The following is a 21,580-nucleotide window of genomic DNA, read 5'->3' as shown; positions in this document are numbered from 1 at the left end:
CCATAGATTCCAGCATTTAGTCAGAATTAGGATTCTCTGTTTGAGAAAAAATCTGCAGTTCACAAAGCAATGAAAAGATACTTGTCAGCAGAACTGCAAAACAATATATCTTCAAATAAGAAAAAGCATTCTGATTTTTCAAAAAACACACTTTTAATTACTATGTGGTTTGCTCAGTTTTCTTTCGAATATGCCTGACATATGGTATGATTTACATAACACTGGTAGTGAGCTCAAGACAGAAGATTCAAATCTAGCTGCAGAAGTATGCAAAAATTAACACCACGCATCAGGATCGTTCTTCTCATCAACTGAGTATGGCCTTTTAAGTTTGCATATATGGCTAATTCCTGCTGCTAAATATGATTTTAATATTAAGAAATGTATTGTTCTATTTTCATATGTATGGCTTGTAGTTGATGACATAGGAGCCACCAAGGGGTGGAGATGACTCGCTCCCTTGGAGAGGAAAAGTCCTCTCCTTCCTGACATGCACTTACACTCCTGGCTCCTACCATCTCAAGAATAAAAAAAAATAAGAAGTTTGTGTACAAGGGAATGGCGCTTTACAAGATGTAGTCTTCCAACTATACAGCATACAAACTGTACCGCTGTACCGCTCACTTAAGCCTTTGTGCAGGTCCCTTCCAAGGTGTCCCCAGGGCTCAGCCATCACACAGCCAATGGAGGCACCACAAACAGGTTGGGTAAAACCCCTCAACTGCCCCTTTTGTTCCTAGAGCTTCAAGGAAAGGAGTTACAAACCGGGCCATACACAACAAAATAGTACAGCCTTCAAGAATGTCACACCTTTTGGCATCGCTCAGCGCTCTTCACCTCCCAGTGATGTGGCTGCTCTGTGTGTTCAAATACAGCCTTATGTTATTTCCTTCCCTGTAAAAACACTTTAAAAAAGCACACAACAACATATGGCTTGTAAAACAAAGTTAAAAAAAATATATACCACAAGAGATATTAACATCAGCTTAACTAAGAACTTCTTGCTCGGTTCTCAGGGGTTCAGAGAGCTCAGTGGTTTCTTTTCTGACAAAAGATAATGTTAGTGGTGGAGGTTATCTGCACTACTGGAGCTATTGGAGCAGCAATTCTTTGGGTCACAAGTAGGTCATAAACCTTCGTGCAGCAGTTTGCAAAACAACTATACAGAAAGTGAGATTTTTTTGAAAGATATGCGTACATTCCTAGGTGTGGAAAGAACTAAACAAAATCAGCACTGGAAAAATGATGATCATTCAAAAGCTGTGCCTCATTCTTTTTTGATTGCAAATGATAAGTACTGTGACAGCACTCCACAATGCATTTGTGATTCATTTTTCCCCAAAAAGAAGTTAGGCAATTCTCAGATTTTTTCCATAAGTTTAAGAGGCCATATTATTAAAAAACACCTGTAAAAGAGTGGTCTAGATGGCCTCACCATCAGGGTTCCCTGCCTGAAAATATGAGTGTTGCAGATTCTCACCAGGCAGATGCTGGGAATCCTGAACCAGAGGAGAGGAAAACTGGGATCACAGGTTTCCACTCATGTTGGTTTTAAGGCCAATCATGCAAACTGTACAAAGACAAATTCTTTATTCGGTGTTCAAAGTTTTGAGAAATGTGAGAAATATCTATCATTAAAGATTAGAAATGATAAATGAGTCAAAGAACATCAGAAAACAAGTTATTTAATGTTTGTATTTTAAAAGAGTACCTTCATAGTACCTACCATTTCCGTATTTTGGCAACATTTACGTTGTTAGACACTTAGGACAGAAAAGCAGGGTGAGTCTAACACTGCTTGCTGGGATGCTCCCCCGGCACACAAGGCTGTGACAAGGAGAGATGCAGAAATACCCAAGTAGTTCTTTCCTGTGACCCATCAACCCAACTCGGCGACGTGCACAGAATAGCAACAACACACAAGGCAGCATATCAAAGAGAACCTTAGCCTCGTTTTTAATGAAAGATGACAACCTGAATGCACTTAGAACAAAATCTGGGTGGCATGAATGCAATCCTCAGAATCCTCAGAATCGGTGCTCAGTCTTCTACACATCTAGAATTTGTGGGAGTCTGGATGATGCCATGAAAGTTGTGCCACCTGTATCCAGGTTTGTTCAACACCATCCTGACCCAACCCGGTTCCGATTCCAAACTCTCCAGTTTGTCAAGAGCCTCGGCACCGCTCTAACCCAGAGCACAAGCTCAAATAACGCACAACACGCACAGATCTCAGCAAAACATCCCTCCCCATTTCAAATCCATGCACGGTATTTAAGGCTTTCACCGGGACTCAAAGGCAATGAGTCCTTAATGGGCCCAAGACTGCTGTCCTCCTTGTGATATCTAACAACACAGTCACGGTCAGCTGTACAAGTGCTTCAGATTTGTAGATATCTTATTGCCTAGCCAAGGAAAAAGCTGACATTATTTTTGAAGATGTACGCTTTTTGTTATACAAGTAATATAAAAAGATAAAAAGTTTCAGAGCGTAACATAAATCAAGAGGTTCTTTTGGTACCATCAGAGTTAAAACCTGTAATGTTAATATAGAATATTTCAAGTATTATCAAGCAGAGATAATCAGACTCTGGTTTAATTGCTCCCTTTGTGAAAAGACTTTATTAAATTAATTAACCAAGTTATCTTCTCAGACCACGATCCATTACTAATTCTAAAATTATTGATCTTTTCATTTGGAACTCATTGTTCAGCATCAAACTGGTTTCTGCAATTAGCATAGCCTAGCAAGCTGAATAAAACTCAAGGACTCCTCTAAGGACCTAAGAGGCTGCAAAATGAAAATATTCCTAAGTATGCTCAGAAATTACCATTATGCATAGTCATCTTGATCCCAGGTAAGGAAGGAAGGAAGAACTTGAGTAACTATTGACAGCACAAATCCCAAGTGAGCTTACTATGAAAAAAATTCCCTTTTTTCTTGTCCAGCCAACACTGACTTACATACTAATCGAGTTGCATCACCAGGAGTCTCCATTTGCCCTCCAAGCTGTTACCTCACAGGAACAGATACACAAAACCAAGCATTCCCCAAATCGCACTGGCTTTGTATTCCTTTCTCACACTCTACCGTGGAAAGCACTAATCACAAAGTCCTCAGCTGCTGTGCAAACAAAGAGAGATCATTACCACTTGACAGGGAAGCTGTTGTATAAGGTAAAAAAAAAAAGCTTCCTAAGCACCCACAGACTGCACTGAGGGGAAATGCCCATTAAAATAGCACTAGTAGCATTCCTAACAATCTACATAACTAGAAACAAAAAAGAAAACCTGACTCTAAAGTAATTCAGGAAAAGCAAAACTGAAATTTGCACCATATCATTTGGGAAGTGGAAGGATTAAAGCAATCATATATACCAAGTGATTAAAAAAAAATAGTTAGAGGAGGGATACAAGGCAAAACAGATGATATTCCACATATGCGATTTTTCATTATCAAAAGGACGTTTCATTTACACTACAAGGTAATTAATACAAGGCCCTCAAAGTTCCTCTCCTTGCTCTTCTGAACTATTTTCTTTGCCCTCACTTCTTTATATGCTTCCTCCATTCCTCCACACATGCTCTTTCCATTGATGTTTAGGTTGAATTGAGGTCTTGCAGATAATTTCTTCCTACCTTAATTTTGTCAGTTTGCAAGGTGACTGTAGGACCCCAAGTGGCATTGGCCTTAACTTCTATGAGAGAGATGCACAGGTCTCTTTCTCAGAGCAGTACCTCCTTCCCAGGAAACAAAACAACTCACCAGAGTCTCCAATTCTTTCCTCTTTAGAGCGAATACCTCTGAGTTTTCTCAGGATACACAGTGCAAACCTGCAAATATGACATCAAGAGGTAAAATGATAAAAAAGGCTTGCATTGAAGTAACATACCTGTTATTCAAAGATAACAATAAAAGAACTCCTGGTGTCCCAGCTTGACAGAAGAACTTCTCACTCTGATCTTGCTATGAAGTGGCGCAGAAGATCCTCGCCCTGCGGCAGGAATGATACTTGTCCTGACCTGGTCCTGCATTGCTGCGTGGTCACTCTACTTGCACCTCTGCCAAAAAAAAAGCAAAGCTAGAGACTGCAGAAAGGCCACATTGCCGTGAAAGCAGAGATCCAGACTCAACTCAGTGGGAGACAACTTCATCTTCTATAATTCCTGATTTCTCATTATTCTCTACATGGCAAGTTAGCTACTTTTTTTCTAGCCGATATAATCTTGAATTTGGGTGAGATATGTATCTTTATTTCATATAGATTTATACATCTGCACATATGGTTCATTCATTACTGGAAGGCGGGAAACAGGAAGTTTTTCAGCAATTGAGAGCAACCAAATAGCCAAAACCCCATATATTTTCTAAGCATAACAACCATTCTTTTAACTACACACAAACAGAGAGCTAAGAGTTCTTTTCAGTTTTCATAAACAGCTTGTTACAACATGTAACTTCAGGACAAAATTGCTGTTCCTGTCTTTTTCTCCAAACAGAAGACAGTAAGGGACGTGACCTGCACGCACAACTGCTGATTTATGCTGTGCTGACTAGGAGGAACTATCCTGCCAGCAAGACAATTTCTCATGATTACAGTGTTTACTGGTCTCACTGAGACCAGAAGTCCATGTTCTGAATGCAAGAATGAACAGTTCAGACACAAGACATAACGCATGTATAGCATGTACAAGCTAAATGTCTCCTTTATGTAAAAGACAGATGATACATTCTCTAATTAAAGGTTAGTCAAGGAGTATAATGACTAGAGGCTAAACATAAGAGAAGATAATCATGATTAGAGGTTGGTCAGACAGATCAAAGTAATAAATTGGCTCCTTGTTCCTAGAAACAACTTTGTGAACCTTTGATGAGAAGATTACCATGTCCTGAATCCCTTCTCCATCACTTGAGACTTTTTCTTCCCTTTAAATAGCCCACCTAATTTAGACACTTACTTCTTATTCTTGCTTCGACTGCTGCTGAAACACTGGTGAAGTGGGATGAGATGTTCCACAGCGAAGATTAACCGTGACCTGGGACCACAAGCCTCTTTATTCCCCTCCTCCAAAAAACAGTGCATGTCCCTTCCACCATCTCCAACGAGATTCTGTAAAGCCCCAGGGGTCCCCCCGCCTCACTGTGATGCCACAGGTGACTCCACTCATTTTCCTGCACCCCTCGCTGTGAGCATCATCCTGTTCTCCTGCCATCTTCCCAGAAATTAATCTCTCAAGCTCAGATGAAGAATGACCTCTAGGTTTTGGGAATGACACCTAATTGAACTTTTTTCTCCTGGACTCTTGAAGCAAGCCTGAATAGGTATTTGCATCAGATAGTATCGTCTCAATAGCAACCACTCTACCATGTAGCTTCTTTTCTAAGTTAAGCAGAGAAACAGCAAGCAAAAAAGGGGATTGGAAACCTGTTACTGTCTTATTTTATTGGAATGGTATGAACCACCTTGTCTTCTTAGTGTTACAGATAGCAGTTACGTAAAGATGCCCAGAGAACGAGTACTTAACCTAAAAAGAACAATAAATAGTTACCAATATTTTTTAAAGGCTAAAGAAAAAAGTACGGTGCAATAGTTCCCCCTACTGACAGCACGAAATCAAATTAGTAATCAATGTTATTTCTTGGGTGGTCCTCAAATTACAAATTCAATGTCCTGATGCCCTCTAACACAGTAAACCATGTCAAAATCAGTCAGAACTATGAAGATTCATCAAACAGTAGGGAACAAAATTTGACAAAACTCCAGTTGATCCCTAAGATTATTTTTCAGGTATGCAAAATATCAGTATGCAGCCTTACAAAAAGTGTGAGGGTATGCATTCTGAACGCAATGCCGGGCTATCCATCGACAAAAGCAGAAATGTAGGTAAAGTGCAGCTGAAATATAGCTGATATCTAAAGGACAGATGGCAGGTCTGAGCAGAGACTTGCCAAACCCGGGCTGCATTTGGGGACTGACCTCTTCAAAGAGCAAGTCTGACATTCACTCTGGTTGCCAGTTCCCAGTAGAAGGCAGGGAAAATATCATAATTCTGCTGTAGTGTCAGCTCTTTTGAGCCAGTGGCAGCTGAGTCAAATCAGAATCAAGAACACTTGCTTACAGAAGTCAAAATGCAGTTTGGGACTAGGTGTGCATCTGGTCAGCAACAGAAACATTCCTCCAGCCTTACACACCTAGCTTTTGTTTCTGGGTTGTAAATCTAATGTGATTTTGCACTGTGGTCATTTAGAAGAAAAAAAAAAAAAGGCTGAAGAAAATCATCTCATACTTTACATCCTCATCTCACTTGAAATAGTAATGAATAAATATGCAATGCTACAACGTAAAAGAATAACAGAAATCAATAATCTACTGAAATATGCACTGGACCTCACAATTCTATAAATTAGGATTTTGCAGAATTCTGTTATGATCCCAGCTCTCTGTACATAGATGCACCTGAAAAATTCCTAAATGCTATTAAACATAACGCCAAATCTCATTTCAAGGATGCATACAGTGAATAAGATGTTTACCCAGTTGAAATTCGGCCATGGGTCAGCTGCTGACACCTGTGTACGATCTTCTAGGAGCTGCCTGTCTAGCAAAGCTTCTCACCTCACTTTCAGCTCTCCCTCTGCTCTATCTGGAAAACACAATAACACATCAGTAGGGACATGCACCTTCCTCTTACCTGCATTTCCACCATGTGTTTTTTTCTCTTGATCAAGAATTCATGTTCCTCCCAGCGCAGTGTGTCCCACCACTCAGTCAGCTCCCAGGCAGGTTCTGTGAGCACGCCTCTTACTTCAGGTTTGCACAGCCTGGCACAGAAAAGCTTTGCTCATGACTGGCATTTCTGGTAAGACAAAATACGACAAATAAAACAATTGTCACTCAAAAGGATGCTCTTTACGGCAGATTGCAGCTGCTTCACTTCTCACCAGAGCCACAGTCCTACCACTCAAGCTCTGTAACGAGTTAAGATGGATTTGAAATAGTAATAATTTAGCATTTTCCACTCACTTTGATTTTAGCATTATTACATTTACTATTTCAGAAATCCTCTTTACAATAACATACTACATTAGGAAAAAAAATACTTGGAGCGTGTGTCTGTTGCCATAATCCTTGCTGTAATATCATTTACAGGTACAATGTTGGATCCCGAGGGCAGGGACCAAGTCTGCTATCCTGGAGAGAAGCTCCTGCATCCCAGGTACTGCCTGAAATGAGGAACACCAGGAGCTGCTGTAGGAAGCAACAGTGTGTGACATTTCCATGTTCTACTGCCAAGCTCCTCTCAACACTGCTCTTTGATTATCTGATTAGTGTTCATTATAGAATCACAGAATGATTTTGGTTGGAATAGACCCTCAAGATCATTGAGTCCAACCATAACCTAGCTTTGGCACTAAATTGTGTCCCTAAGATCCTCATCTTTGCATCTGTTAAACCCCTCCAGGGATGGTGACTCCACCACTGGACTGGGCAGCCTGTTCCAACGCCTGACAACCCTTTCCAGGAAGGTTTTTTTCCTAGTATCTAATCTAAACCTTCTTTGGTGCAAGGAAGTCAGATGGTGAGTACATGTGTGGGGAAGCCGGTGGGGCCCAATCCTCCTCCACGACAACGCCCAACTGCATGTCACACAACAAACACTTCAAAAGTTGAACAAATTGCGCTATGAAGTTTTGCCTCATCCACCATATTCACCTGACCTCTCGCCAACCGACTACCACTTCCTCAAGCATCTTGACAACTTTTTGCAGGGAAAATGCCTCCAAAACCAGCAGGATGCAGAAAATGCTTTCCAAGGGTTTGCCGAATCTCGAAGCACAGATTTTTACACTACAGGAATAAACAAACTTACTTCTCATTGGCAAAAATGTGTTGATTGTAATGGTTCCTATTTTGATAAATGACGATGTGCTTGAGTCTGGTTATAACAGTTTAAAATTCATGGTCTGAAACTATTACTTTTGCACCAACCTAACAACTGCCCTAACTTTCTGCTTCTCCCACACCCCCCCGGGGGTCCCGCACAGCTGGAACACGCTGTCTGGACCCCGGGGGTGTCAGGGCGGTGGAACGAACGCTGACGCACAGGAAGGCGCTGCCGGGGGCGGGCGCGGTATAAAAAGACGGCGAGGCGGGGGGGGGCGACCGGGCAGGAGCAGCCGCCGGGCTGGAGGAGGCGCCGCGGGCACAGGCGAGTGGGGCTGCGATCCCGGGGGGCTGGAGCGGGGGCGGCCGGGCCGTCCTGTGCTGCGGCTCTGGCAGGGGAGAGGCTGGGAGAGGGCAGCGGGTCCCGGCCGGAGGGACGGGAGGAAATTCCCGGAGGGCTTGGTGTAGGTGCTGTGCTTAGACAGGGGCTCGGACAGAACCCACAGCATCGCGGGCTAGACCAGATGAGCTTGGCAGGCCCCTTCCAACCCAGACTATTCTGTGATTGATTTAAGAAGAGACCTTACTGCTGCCTTTCAGTACATAAAAGGGGCCGATAAGAAAGATGAGGACAGACTTCAGCAGGGCATGTTACAACACGACAAGGGGTGATGGTTTTAAACTAAAGGAGAGGAGATTCAGGCTGGACATGAGCAAAAAATTTTTTACACCGAGGGTGGTGAGAGCCTGGCCCAGGCTGCCCAGAGAGGTGGAGGATGCCCCATCCCTGGAGACATCCCAGGCCAGGCTGGACGGGGCTCTGAGCAACCTGGTCTGGGTAAAGATGTCCCTGCTCATGGCAGCAGTTTGACTGCATGAGCTTGGAAGGTCCCTTCAACCCAAACTATTTTGTGATTCTATGATTCATTTAAGTGAGAACTTCGCCATGTGAAAAATAGGACATCAAGCAGCTGTGCTGTCACTACTGCAATCAACTGCATCTTAATACTGTTACATGGCACACATTTTTGCCAGCTGCCTTTGGCGGGGTCCAAAATAAAATAACCATCTGAGCTTTTTAACTTATTGTGCAACTTCTTTTGCACAGACGAAGAATAAATGCCTGAATGTATTGTACTGAGCATGTCACAAAACCCCCCTTACAAACCGTACCCATGTGCCTTGCAAGCATGTGATCATCCATGCACCCTACAGAGAAGGCCTAGAGGAGTTGCAGCCTATACAAAATATATTTTTTTCCTGGTTTAGATAATATTAATTTTTCTTACTAATCTTTTTAGGGTATTGTAATAACAGAATTCACCAGAAATTGGCACTGAAATTGCACTGAAAGTGAAGAGGCTTACAAATCTTAATTTTTTTTTTTTTTTCTGATCATGAGTCATTAATGAATCATGATTTGGCTCCTTGTATGCATCTCAAGAGATAAGGTCTGTGATTCTTTGTAACTATGGGTATAGCAACAAAGACAGCGAAACACAAAAGCTCCTATGCATTACTCCTTTTCAGCAATTTAAAGAAACGAAGTAAATGTTCAGGCAATATTTTTTCCTCTCTGAATGGAAGTTATGAAGATGAGGGGAATGTCACTGGGCACATTTCCACTGACCTTATACAGTGTCCTTGGTACCACACACAGAACCATCCCATCCAGCCTTTGTTAAGGAGAAACTAAAACCTGTCACTTTTACTTTTGCATGAGTAAGTGCTCAGGACTCTGTTACACCTTGAGACACTTCATGTTGGTGTTTTGGTTTTTTTTTTCCCCTCTGACTTCAGAAAATGTGAAATGAAAGACCACAGCATTAAATATGTGATGAATTCTCCACTTCAAACTGTTGGCATTCTGAAACTGTGATTCAGAGTTGGAAATAGAAAAGCTATTTATAACAAGGTCAACTTTCTACAAAAACATCAATTTTTATGAAATCTCCTATCAAAATTAATAATCAAAATTTATATCAAAAATGTTCCAACAGATGTAATATGTTGACCTACTGCTGTGCAATCTCTAGTAAAATCAGTAAACAGCCAAAACTTCCTTGGGATAGTTATTTCAGCAAGAATTGCAGAGGCTGTCATCAGGCAATGCTACTCTTGCTCATCTTGCAGTTTTTTTATGACCTTATTCTTCCCAATTTTATGTTTTTTTTTTTCTTTCTGTAACATGAAATCTCAGAATTCTGTGGCAATTAAAAATGGAAAGATGTGCTAGATAAACGATTAAGGTTGTAAACCGAACAGTACTCTTCAAACAGAAAACATGGGGCTCTAAGAACAGCACAGTAACATAGAACCTTTATGGCTTTAGGAAAAATTGGAGTGGTATGAATTCACTAAAAAGAGAGCAAATTCATTGCTTTCTACCACTGTTTCATAAGAATAATTTTACCTGGATTTGAAAGAGACACTGTGGAAAGCTCCCTGCTTTATAAGCATCAGACAGTGCCCCAAAACATTTGGATTAAGGAAGGAAATTGGCAGAGGTGCCCATCCATGAGTAAGAGTGAGAACCCCTTTTAATGGTCTTCCTCGCTTTTCTCCCTCTTCCTTTTACCTGACTGACTTTAGCCAAGTGCCATCCGTTTTGAAAGACAGAATAAAGTATATAAAAAGAATTACAATGAGAATAACCAATTTATGCACTTTAGATTATTAATTTGTATTCACCTTTCAATGACAAACATGTTCAATCTCTTTTTTTGCAGTATGTCCCAATGGAGTCAAGTTCAACAACTGGAAATAAAGTTTTTAGAGCAGGTAGACCAGTTCTATGATGATAACTTTCCCATGGAAATCCGGCATCTCCTCGCACAATGGATAGAAAGCCAAGATTGGTAGGATTAAATTTATTCCTTCCCTTATTATTTCAGTCATGAGTAATTTTTTACTTACCTGGCAGATTTTAGCGTGCTCATTTGTGAGCTGTGCAGGCACCTGCACTACAAGAACAGTATTCCACTAGTTCTGAATTTAGCATGTTGAACTTTCAAACTTTAAGGAATATCTGGAGGTGAGCTTTCATTTGAACTTATTCCTAAACAAAATCCAATAAAAATGGTCTAGAAAAATAATGGTATTGCAGAATTTTCATAAAAAAAATATAATACAAGTTAGCTTTCAATTGAAATGTTGCACATTGACCTCCTGCAGCATAAAATTATTCATTTATCCAAAACTGCATTTAAAGTTGGATATATAATTTTGCAGAACAAGACAGCTGTTTGCAGGAACTATTCTCTAGAAGATGAAATTGTGCACAAATTTGGATTGAATCCACTGGATAGTTATACTAAGAAAATTCAGAACCAAATGCAAAAAAAAAAAAGTTTATATTAGTTGTACCAGATACATCTCAATTTTTCAAGCTAATTCCACAAGACTATTGCAAAAAAATATCTCGTAAGGAATATGATCTTTCCTTACAGTTTATAGCCAGTGTTTACGGGGCTATGGGAACATGGGCAACATCAAAATCTTCTTTTCACGAGATTTACCAGGCATATCTCAAACAGGCATCTGCCATTTGGAGGGCAAAGAGAATGTCCCAAGGACAAGGATGCCCTGCAGTCCAAAGTCTGTCTTCCTCTGTTTTGTTTGCTGATGTTATCGCCCTTCACCTACCAAACTGTTCCATAAACAGCAGAAGCAGCAAAGCCTGCTTCTGTGTGTGTTTGCATCCTCTGTCCCCTACATACCCTTCACCAGCAGCTTCAGAGGTTTCCTGTATCCCCAAATAGTTTGGCCAAGCGAAGGCTCATCTGGTGCCTGGTGTGAAAATACGGATCCGCTGACTGGCCATCTGGCTGTTGCCTCCTGGAGCAGGTTATTATTGCCGTTTTCTTCAGCAGAGGTGCTAATTTGGATCCTTCTCCTCTCCCAACCTGCCAGTTTCCAATGAAATTTGTAAGAACACTCTGTCTTTTGGAGTTTGAGCCCAGTGTCAGCTTTGTCTGAAATGATGTCTGTGTGACTGACAGAGTGAGAGGAACAGTATGCATAAGCCCTATTTGGGGGCAAAAAATATTTATATATTCACTGGACCAGAGATTAGAAAACCCTGGTTGTCTCCCCTCTGGGTGACCCTATAGCCCAGGGGTGTCAAACTCATTTTCACCGGGGCCCACTTCAGCCTCGTGGTTGCCTTCAAAGGGCTGAATGTAATTTTAACTACTAATTTTAACTGTAACTACTCCTACATTTATACACTTCTAAAATTAAATTTAGCCCTTTGAAGGCAACCACGAGGCTGATGTGGTCTCTGGTGAAAATGAATTTGACACCCCTGCTATAGCCTGTGCTAAGAACATCCTCACACTGTCTTAATAGATGCATATCCACATGAACATAAATAAAATCAATAAATCACAAACCTCTAACTATATGCAAGTCACTGTATATTTAAAGCTTTTTTTTTTTTTTGCTGCCTAGATTTCTGAATGGATTATGATTTTTCTGTACAGACAGATTAACACTTCTTACTGTATTTAAACACACGTGGTTCTCCATTGGTTCTTTAGGGAGGCTGCGTCCAACAACGAAGCGATGGCAACGATCCTTTTACAGAATTTGCTGATACAGGTGGATGAACAGCTGGACCGGGTTTCACAGGAGAAGAATCTTCTCTTGATACACAACCTGAAAAGAATCAGAAAGCTGCTGCAGGTAGGTCATTCAGGTGACAAATTGCGTAATTGTTCTAGTTTCTAAAGGCAGTGCCCAACCTCTGCTCAACACCATTTGTTCTTGTGCACAGCTCAGAGCTGTCCCGATTGCTGCAGACTCCAAGCAGCTATAAGAAGACCAAGCCTTTGACAAGATAATTCAAAATAATAATACCACTGTCTGTTACTTTGTGGAACAACAATTCACATTTTAGTGCACTCTGCTCAGACACAACAATGCTATGGCTACTTAGCTCTAGGTGAATCTGTGTTTCACTCAGCTCTTAAAAATAACACTGTGTAGTGCTTATGGATGTTCATGTTTATTACAAATGTAATTATCACCTTTCAGACACATACAGATATTTCACTATGATTAGCTGCAGTTATCTCAGGAACAGACATGCATATTTTGGCCTTAAAGCAGTGCCATGAAAAAGGAACCCCTGTAAATCATTAGCGTGTTTGCCATTTTATGCTTAGCTGGGATTATTTGTTATGAATAGCTTAAAGGATTTTCCATTAGGCTTCTGCAAAATGATATTTATTTCGACTGGGTGAATGTTTCTCTAATAACGGGTTATCTAAGGCAAGGATTCTCAGACTTCCACTTCATTAGTCACCTACTTCCTGACATCTATCAGTCTTCTGCATAAAACAGATATGCATCTGAGTTTAATGAAAGTTTGGGGTTTTTTCTCTTCTTTGGTGGTGTTTTCCGTAAGTACTTAAATGACAATTATATTGCTTGCAAAACATTTTCTTTCTTATATATATATATATATACACACACACACAGGTCTGGAAAATCTTAGCATGACCTTGCCAATTATCTTGTTCTCTTTATGGCTGTATATCTTTCTATTCTTTATCCCTAATGGTGGCCTTTTTAAAATGTGACAAGATTTCCATTGCTACCACTTTTTCTTCTGGTGTTATGCAAGCAGTCTCATGTAACTTGAAACTAAAGTTACCTTTTATTTCTTTTCTGGTTTGTAAAATACGTTCTAAAAATTACAAGTTGCAACATAAGTGATAAGTGCATTTTCAGCTAAAATATGTGCTGCGCAGCCCTGAGCTTCAGCTGTTCAGATTATTTCTTTATTGGTTAGTCAAGTACATCAGGAAAAAAATGCTATAGTAGTTGTAAGTAGCTGACATCCTATCCTTGTTATTAACTGTCAAGCGTTATTAATGGATTATGAACTATACACAACACACAGTATGGACAGTATCTGCTGTAATGTCCTTAAATTTGAGTAGGCAAATTATGTCATTATGGGTCTAATAGTTTTAATGCATCACAGATTGTGTTTTATTGCTGAATATATGAGAAGTCTGGAACTGGGCATTTGCCTCCCACCCAGAGCTGGATGTGCTTGCAGACACCTAACTTGTGATTTGAGGTAGTTTGTGACAGCTTCATGAGACACCAGAAAAAGGTGACTGAAGTAAGGTGCCACGGTCCTTTTTGTCCCAACACACCACCTAGAGAAAGGTAAACTGGGAGGGTACCCTGTAGAACTAGTGAGATTTTTCACTGGCTTTGCTGGAGGAAAGCCTGGGCTCCTGAAGAGGAGAGGAAGCTGCATTTGTAAACAACTTTTCATTGCTGGTGGCTCTGGGAACAGCATTGGTTTGGTTTTCTCTGAAGGCTGGTTACCAGGAGCCCACCTTCATCTCCGCTTTGCTCTCCAGTGCGAGCGCTTCTTTGAAATTTCACAGCTCCCTCCTCTTCCTTCCCCTCTACACCACACACAGCCGTACAGGTACAGTGAGCACATACACACAAAACTCTTCAAACTCAACACATGATGCGAGCACAACGTTTGGGTTTTTTGAGCCAAATTGCGTTAAAATTTTAAGTAGTACTTGTCAAATTAGCTAATGCTGGAAACCAGTGTTTATCACTAAATACGCAGAGTAGTCTGTTGAGCTATGGTATAGGTTCCTAAATACCATGACAATAGCAATAATAAAATAATTAAAATTAGAGAGCACACGAAAGCCATCCAAAAGCACTCTGTAGCATTCTTGAAAAGAGGCAAAATGAAGGACTGATGTATAACAAGAAATACAACAGCTGGAGAAGTGGAAGCAACGCACACTTTACAAATGGCTTGTGCAACTGTTTGCTGAACAGCAAAGGTCTCGTTAGGATCAAGATTCCTGGTGCTGTTACTCAGTCTAGAGACAATGATGCCTATGAGTTACCAGCACCCCAGCCGAGCACACCCCATCTGAAGTATCTCCCTGGGATTCATTTTGTTGTCGTAAAATGGAGAAAATGTTTTATTCTGAGCTTCACCTGAGACATCTTTATGTAAACATCTCAGTTGTGCCACAAAAATATCGGTGGAAGCAGTGGAAGTGAGAACTTGCCTGCCTCATACTTGCAATACAAAGATTTAGGCAATTTTAGGTATTGGGAAGGGCAAAGAGCAGAAGTCTTAGTGAGAAGACAGGTCTACCTGATAATTTAGACCACTGGGACAATCCATATTCTCTCACCCATCATTAGACAAATAACTACAGAATGTAGCATTTCTGCTCAGACAGCTGACATTTCCAAAATTGTCTTGAGGTAAAAAGAAACACTGACCCGAAACAGGCAATTTGACACAATTATAAGCACTTTAAAAAGTGCTGAGGAACTGAGCTAAGCAGCTGAGGTTACTGCTAGCTCTCAGTAATTTGCTACTGTTTCTTGCTTTCATTGAAGCATGGCTTCCTGACATTAAGCTGGTACAAATGCAGATATTATATTAAAATCAGGGTCAGTAGTTTAGGTTAAAATCCTTCATATTTACTTCTTACCTTATTATTACTTTTACTTCTCTGGTCAGTAAATTGGATTCATTTTTATAGTAGAGCAGCCTTTGTGGCTGTGAATTTTGGTGGCAGACAGCATGGCACAGGCACTCGCTAAGGTTAAATTCTCTGTCCATCTCCTGTGCCCCACAGCAGCAGTTCTGGAAAGGGATGAAAAGAAAAAATGTTTGGAGGCAGCAGGACAGAGAAGAGGGAAACTATGTCTATGGTTCTTTCTCCTGTTTAAAACCTCAATGGAGAAAAGCAGAGCAGATTAGTCACAAGGAGATGGTTCGTGCTGCTGCTGCCATGACAACAATGCGTAAAGGGCAGATGTTCAGCTCAGAACCAAAAGCTCTAGGAACCAAATCACAGATGCAACAGTCTACACCACCTCTACCCATGAACAATTATATCTTAGTTTTCAGAAGGAATGTTTATAAATGACTCACGTGCCAAAACCTTTTGTTTGGGGAGGGCAGCCGGGCTGCAGTGTCCCCGGGGAGCCTAGGCTGTGGGTCTCTGAGTAATGCAACAATGTTCCCCTCAGGGATCTTCTTTCCCCCCAGGTCTAAGCTGGAAATGTGGAGCAGTCGGCAGGTAACTGCTAGACAAGGTGCAGCTCTGTGGGGTGTAGCCCGGCCTGTGTGTGGGCTCAGGTGAGCTCCCAGGAACCAAGCAGCAGTGGGGACACCACAGCTACATCAGGAAAAAGCAGAAATCCCCAGAACTGTCCCACTCATGATTGTATGTCTCATTTATGCTCTCGTCCCAAGATAACTTTTGAAAGCAATTCTTTCTCATTAATGGCAACACGGATCTGTGTCACATCACTATTTACGGTATTCAGGAGAAAATTTGATCACAATACACCTTCCTTTATAAAAGTAAAATAACAGCTTTCAGGAATAGGAAGAAGTGCTACGCTGCTCATTTGCCATTGAAGCCTGAGTTAATTAATATACTGTGTGCTCTGGGGAACATTTTGCTGTAAATGATCTATGGTCATGGTATTCATTTAATACTCATGGCAGATTCCCAGGTATCGGTGAACTTTACCCACTTGGCAGCGGGGATTCTGCCTGAAGGAGCAAGTCTTTGTGCAGACCAAGAACACCTTAGGCCATGCTTACCGAGGGTGAGGTCAGGCACAACCACCAGATTTGCCAATTCACACCAACCAATTATAGTAAAATGAGCTTTTGGAAGCACTATGAGCTTGGGAAATGATACTTTAGTTGTATTTTTTCCTCGTACACAGCCCTACTTTTTAAACAGAAAGATCTGGAAGAGCATCTAAAAGTATCTTCTGTCAGCCTAATCAATATATATTAACATCATGGCACTTCATTCAAAAAAATTCATTCTGTTTCTCAGTAGTGCAAACAAATAGCCTCTTAGTTTACATGATGCTACTTCTATAATGGTAAAACAGTATCACATTCCTGATTCTGTTTCAGGGTCTCAGTTATGCAGCACAGCCTGTTTCTATCTGTAATGAGAACGGAACATCTTTGTGCTTCTCCAAAGAGAACTAAAGCAAACTTATAAAGTTTTGTATTTTAGTTCAGGTGACTGTTTACGCAAGTCACTGCACCAGAAAGGTACATGCATGAGGAATCCTAACATTGTTTATTTCGGTGCAACAAAGAAAATGGAGAAAATAGCATCAGATCAGAAGTAGGACATCCCAGTTGGTACCTCACAAGTATTTCTAATAAACACTATGCTGAGAATCACTTGTGAAGAATGGAAACAGATGATGTTTAAGTTGCAGTTTCCTGTTAAAACTTACAAGGTGAGAATAGAACAAAATAGAGAAAGTTTCTACTGTACCACAGAAATTCCATTTTAAAGTGTTATTTACCTGTATTTTGAACTCATGTAACTTGCCAGATCAAAAAAGCAACAATACATTCTGCTGTGTAATAAAATACAGCTTGGTTTTTCATATTAGCGCCTTGAACCGAGTGAGTTTTCCAGTTCCAGCATTAAAGCTGCTTGCAAATGGGGAACCCCACACAGAAGTCTGTGCTAAAGCAGCTGTGTTAGTGATCACTGGCTGGTGATGGCACATCAGCTAACACAGATTTTTAAAAGTGCTTGACACAAGACTGAAAAAAAATGTTACTTATTAGAAGTAAAATACTTTAACTTCCTAGTTACTATTTGAAGAATGTAACTAAGAAATTATAAATGATTCAGTTTTGTTTTGCAGAAGGAATAAAAGAGCTCACAAATAGAAACTTAAAAAAAAACAAAGCAAGCAACCAACCTCTGAAGTATTAAGGGTCCATTTGCAGTCAAACATCTGCCTGAGAGATTAGTTAATAATTCTTGGGTCTTTGTGTCCAGAAGATGAAAACAAAACAAAACAAAAAAAAAACCCCAACAACAACAAAAATCAGTCTTCTCTCCCCTCTGCTATTTTACCTTTTTTTCATGGGGAAAACTGTACTTTTATTTATTCTGAAAACAATCTCATTTAAAAAAGAAGTCCTATGATGAGATCTGCAGCCATATATTTTCTGTAGCCGTACCTCGCACTAGCTGCTTAGAAATCTCCTGTTCCTTGACTACTTTTAGTGTCCATTGGGAAGGACTCAGCAGTGGAATTTGGGGGCAAACTGGGGGATGGAAATAAAAGATCTCTGTCTTCACGGCTTATTCATGGTACCTTTACAACCTTGCCTGTTGCAATTTACTTACATATGCCATCCCCCGCTACCCCCCTGTACAATCTTTTGGAAGTTATGCAAAACACAGAAAGAGAAAAGCGGAACTACAACTTCGCAGATATATGTCTTAGGATGTCCCACACATCATTGTCTAAAACAATGAGGTTGCCTTAAATTTCTCTCATGTATTTTGAGAGGGGGAAGGGGAAATCTAAAAATAAAAGTCTAACAAGAGCAGTCTAAATAGATAGTGTCACAGGTACTTCCTCTAAAAAACCCAGATAAAACAGAGCCACTTCTCTATTAGAAAAAAGATGTTTTCAGCAAGAATGCCACCTGTTTAAATACAGGCTTTCAAAAAAGTCCCAACCACTTTACTTCTATCAGGGTATCACAAGGACTGACTCTTTTTCTCTGTTGTAGTGCTGACTTTATTAGATTTTTCTGTCTGGATGCATAAACAAAAGTAGAAAACAAATCAAGGCAAAAATGTTGTTTGCCGTATTTGAAGGTGAAAACGGGAAATGCGTGTGTGGTTATGCCTTCCTACCCACACGTTTCTTTGAGATACACGACTACAACAAAGTTGTTTTTCTTTTAAAAATAAGATGTTCAACAAAAGGGTTTTTTCCTCCCTGTTTTTTTACATGAAAGTCGAAAGATCTGGTTATCTAGAAAGATGCTGAATATCACACTTAGTAAAATAAGCATATCACAAGTGAGCAACAGGGAAGGAAATGTATTTTTGCTTGACTGGTAACCCTGTTTCCTATGTCTCCATGTCGCACCTCCTTTCCATCAGCTTCTTTAAATATTCATTCGACTTCAACAAATACATCAACAGTCATATTAGTTAACAGTTCCATGCCTCCAGTAAAGCTCTTATTGTATACAATTAAAAGCCTCAGGCAGGGCATTTTTAGCAGAACCAAGGAAAAATACAGCTGATGTTTACAGTAGTTAAAAAAAATTAAAAAAAAAAAAAGTGGGGAAAACCCAGTCAAATTCTGCAGCACTTTTTTCAGAATTAGAAAACACTAAAACCTACTCAAGTTCGGGACATAACCAGGTAAACCCCTGACTGACTTTCTAAAGGTTGCACTGCACATCCTTCTACGTTACAAGTAGAGATCAACAGTCACTAATTCCTAATCCTCTATTTTAATCACCAAAAATAGACTCAGGATGCTCAAGTAGTGCCTATATAGTATTCATTTATAGATGTGCACAGTATATAGAGACCTTTGACACATGAAAAGAAAGCTGGGCAATATTCCTGTGGTTAAAAGCGATCCACTTGGTGGAGCTGCCCACAGGAAAATAAGCTAAATTTCAGAAGCTTTAAAAAATGGGAAGAAAATAAGAGTAAGAGAATGAATCTCTCTTCTAAATCTCTTCATCTCAGGAAAGACAGTTCAGTGTTCTTTTTAAAAGCACATGTGTTTTAGTGTCATGATATGTATTTTAAAGTTTTTCCATGATCTCAAAACTTAGAGAATCAAGTCTTGCACTTCCCAGCCACTGTTTCATGCATCTTAACATACCCCAAATATTTCAAGCTGTTTTAAAATTTGGCCAAAGGGTCTAAGCCCTCCACACTATAATGTATAAGTTGTTGTGGGTTTTTTTGCAGAAATGCTGCTTTGTTTTTCTCCATGATCTAGTAAGATACTATCACAACAGCTGTGCCTGGAGCAGCCACAGCGCGGGCTGGGTTGTGGTAGGAAAGTTTTCTCCTGAGGAAATGTCTTCAGCATTCAGAGAAAATTTTCACCTGTTCAGAATGAAAGTTTAATTTCCCCCATTTGCTTAAATTTAGCATCATGCTGGTAGTTGTTGAGAAGACGAGAGTCCAAATAAGATCATTTATTGTTTGTTGTAAATCATGACATGGAAATCCTCATCAAAACAGAAGGGAGGAGAAAGAAAATATCTAAGAACAACTGAATTACAGTAGTATTAGCAGATAAAACTAAAGTTTTTATTAGAAACTTCAGGTGAAAACTGAATCCTCAATTTCTCTTTGTTAGTATTTATCAAAAAATGATTGTAAGTTTTCTCTATCTAAACTTAATAGAAAGTTTTGCATAACTACAGAATCCACACCCTTCCTCCTTTCCTGGCTGCTGATGCTCATGTCACACTATGTAAGAATTCCCCTTTTTTTGGTTAAATTTCCTTTATTTTCCAACTCTACTGCTGTTTCAATGATGGGAAATGATTTTCAGTTAGTCATTCAAAAACCAAGGTTATCTTGAGCAAATTCTGTCCTCAACAAACTGGAAGTGCAGGGCAGGAAGAACTGGCAGTAAACAGATAATAAGGGAATACTGGCTGGCACATTCTGAAGTCAAATTACCTCTGCAGATCCATCATTATCCCAGCTTTTGTCAGGAAGGTGGGTGGCAGTTTCTTCATCAACTTGCTTGGTGTCTGTTCAAACTGAATCAAACAGAGTTGAGCAAGCACCAGACAGGCCCAAGTATGGGAATCACTACAGGCACAGCTTATAACTAGAGCTTTAAAAGTTAGAGAAGAAAGGAAAAAAAAAAGTGAATTTCCACTTTGTCTCTTGATTCAGATGGTTTTCTCTTAATGAAACAAAGAAAATGATAAATACCTTTTAAAGTTTTGCATATGAATAGTATCTAGAAATGCTAGGAAAGTCCCCACTACTGGCATTTTATCAGGGGGATTTTAAACCATCCCACTGTCAGAAGTGCCTCTTCTACATAAATGCATTTTCCAGCTCCAAGAAGGGATTTTTCTTTCTTCTTGAGTTTGTTAAATAGCTTTTGTTTGACTCCTTTTTGTCACAGGGCAAAGACAAAAGGCAACCATCAAACCTTAGAGTGCTCCAATTCTGTCAGGAAGTGGTAAGCCAGGACTAAACACTCCTTGGGCTTTGTAGTTTCTAAGAGCCTGTAACCACCAAGGTGTGGTATGGACCTCATTATATTAGCATCTATGTGGAAGGTGGGAGCTTGTTTTACCGGACAAAAAAAAAAAAAAAACAGCAACAAGCAGAAATAAACAGACATTAACTGAGGAATTAATATGTACATTGGTGGATTTACTCTAGTCACAGATTTCTAACCACAGCTTTGATCCTCAAGCATTATTAAAACCAGGAATTCTTTTTTCTCCTCTAGTTGAGGTGCCGATAGATGAGACTGGCTTAGGGACACCACTCACCGCAGCTGAAACAAGGCAGGACAGCCAGGAGCATGAGCATTGTTTTGCAATTAATTTTCTCCGGCTGCTGCTGCTGGACCCTACCACTACCTTATTTCTCCATGAAGCTCCACTTCATCTTCTGCAGGAAGATCGTAGCCATTTCCCTTCCCAAAGTTACATCCTGATGCTACGCAAAGACAGGGAGTGCTGAGCGTTTCATCAGAGACAATGTGTCCTGGGGTAGTGTTACCGCTTCTTTTTACCAGAGAAACTCCTAAAATCAGTCTAGTTCATAACTGTCATAGTAATACCTGGAGTATAGAAGCAGCGTGTTCACATTTCT

At 40.2% G+C, this 21,580-nt stretch overlaps 1 protein-coding gene and 1 long non-coding RNA gene across 3 annotated transcripts in view; one reads left to right on the top strand and one right to left on the bottom strand.

The window, feature by feature from the left end:
• Positions 1–2,012: 2,012 nt before the first annotated feature.
• Positions 2,013–20,618, bottom strand: LOC139828440 (uncharacterized). The gene is made up of 5 exons (XR_011740020.1): positions 20,420–20,618; positions 15,389–15,543; positions 12,390–12,545; positions 6,694–6,858; positions 2,013–4,062 (listed from the first exon to the last, which is right to left on the bottom strand). It is a non-coding gene; the product is annotated as an uncharacterized lncRNA (long non-coding RNA).
• STAT4 (signal transducer and activator of transcription 4) overlaps positions 8,163–21,580 on the top strand; it is a 37,106-nt gene continuing 23,688 nt past the window's right edge. For both annotated transcript variants that reach the window (XM_071811214.1, XM_065841378.2), the window contains exons 1-3: positions 8,163–8,211; positions 10,616–10,744; positions 12,428–12,572. In XM_071811214.1, coding sequence (XP_071667315.1) covers positions 10,617–10,744; positions 12,428–12,572 — 273 coding nt within the window. In that variant the 5' untranslated portion in view covers positions 8,163–8,211; position 10,616. The remainder of the gene's footprint in view (positions 8,212–10,615; positions 10,745–12,427; positions 12,573–21,580) is intronic.

Source organism: Patagioenas fasciata, chromosome 7 (genome assembly GCF_037038585.1).
Source record: "Patagioenas fasciata isolate bPatFas1 chromosome 7, bPatFas1.hap1, whole genome shotgun sequence".
Classification (NCBI taxonomy): Eukaryota; Metazoa; Chordata; class Aves; order Columbiformes; family Columbidae; genus Patagioenas; species Patagioenas fasciata.
The sequence above is the reverse complement of the archived record's forward strand: the minus strand, read 5'-3'. Positions and strand labels throughout refer to the sequence as shown.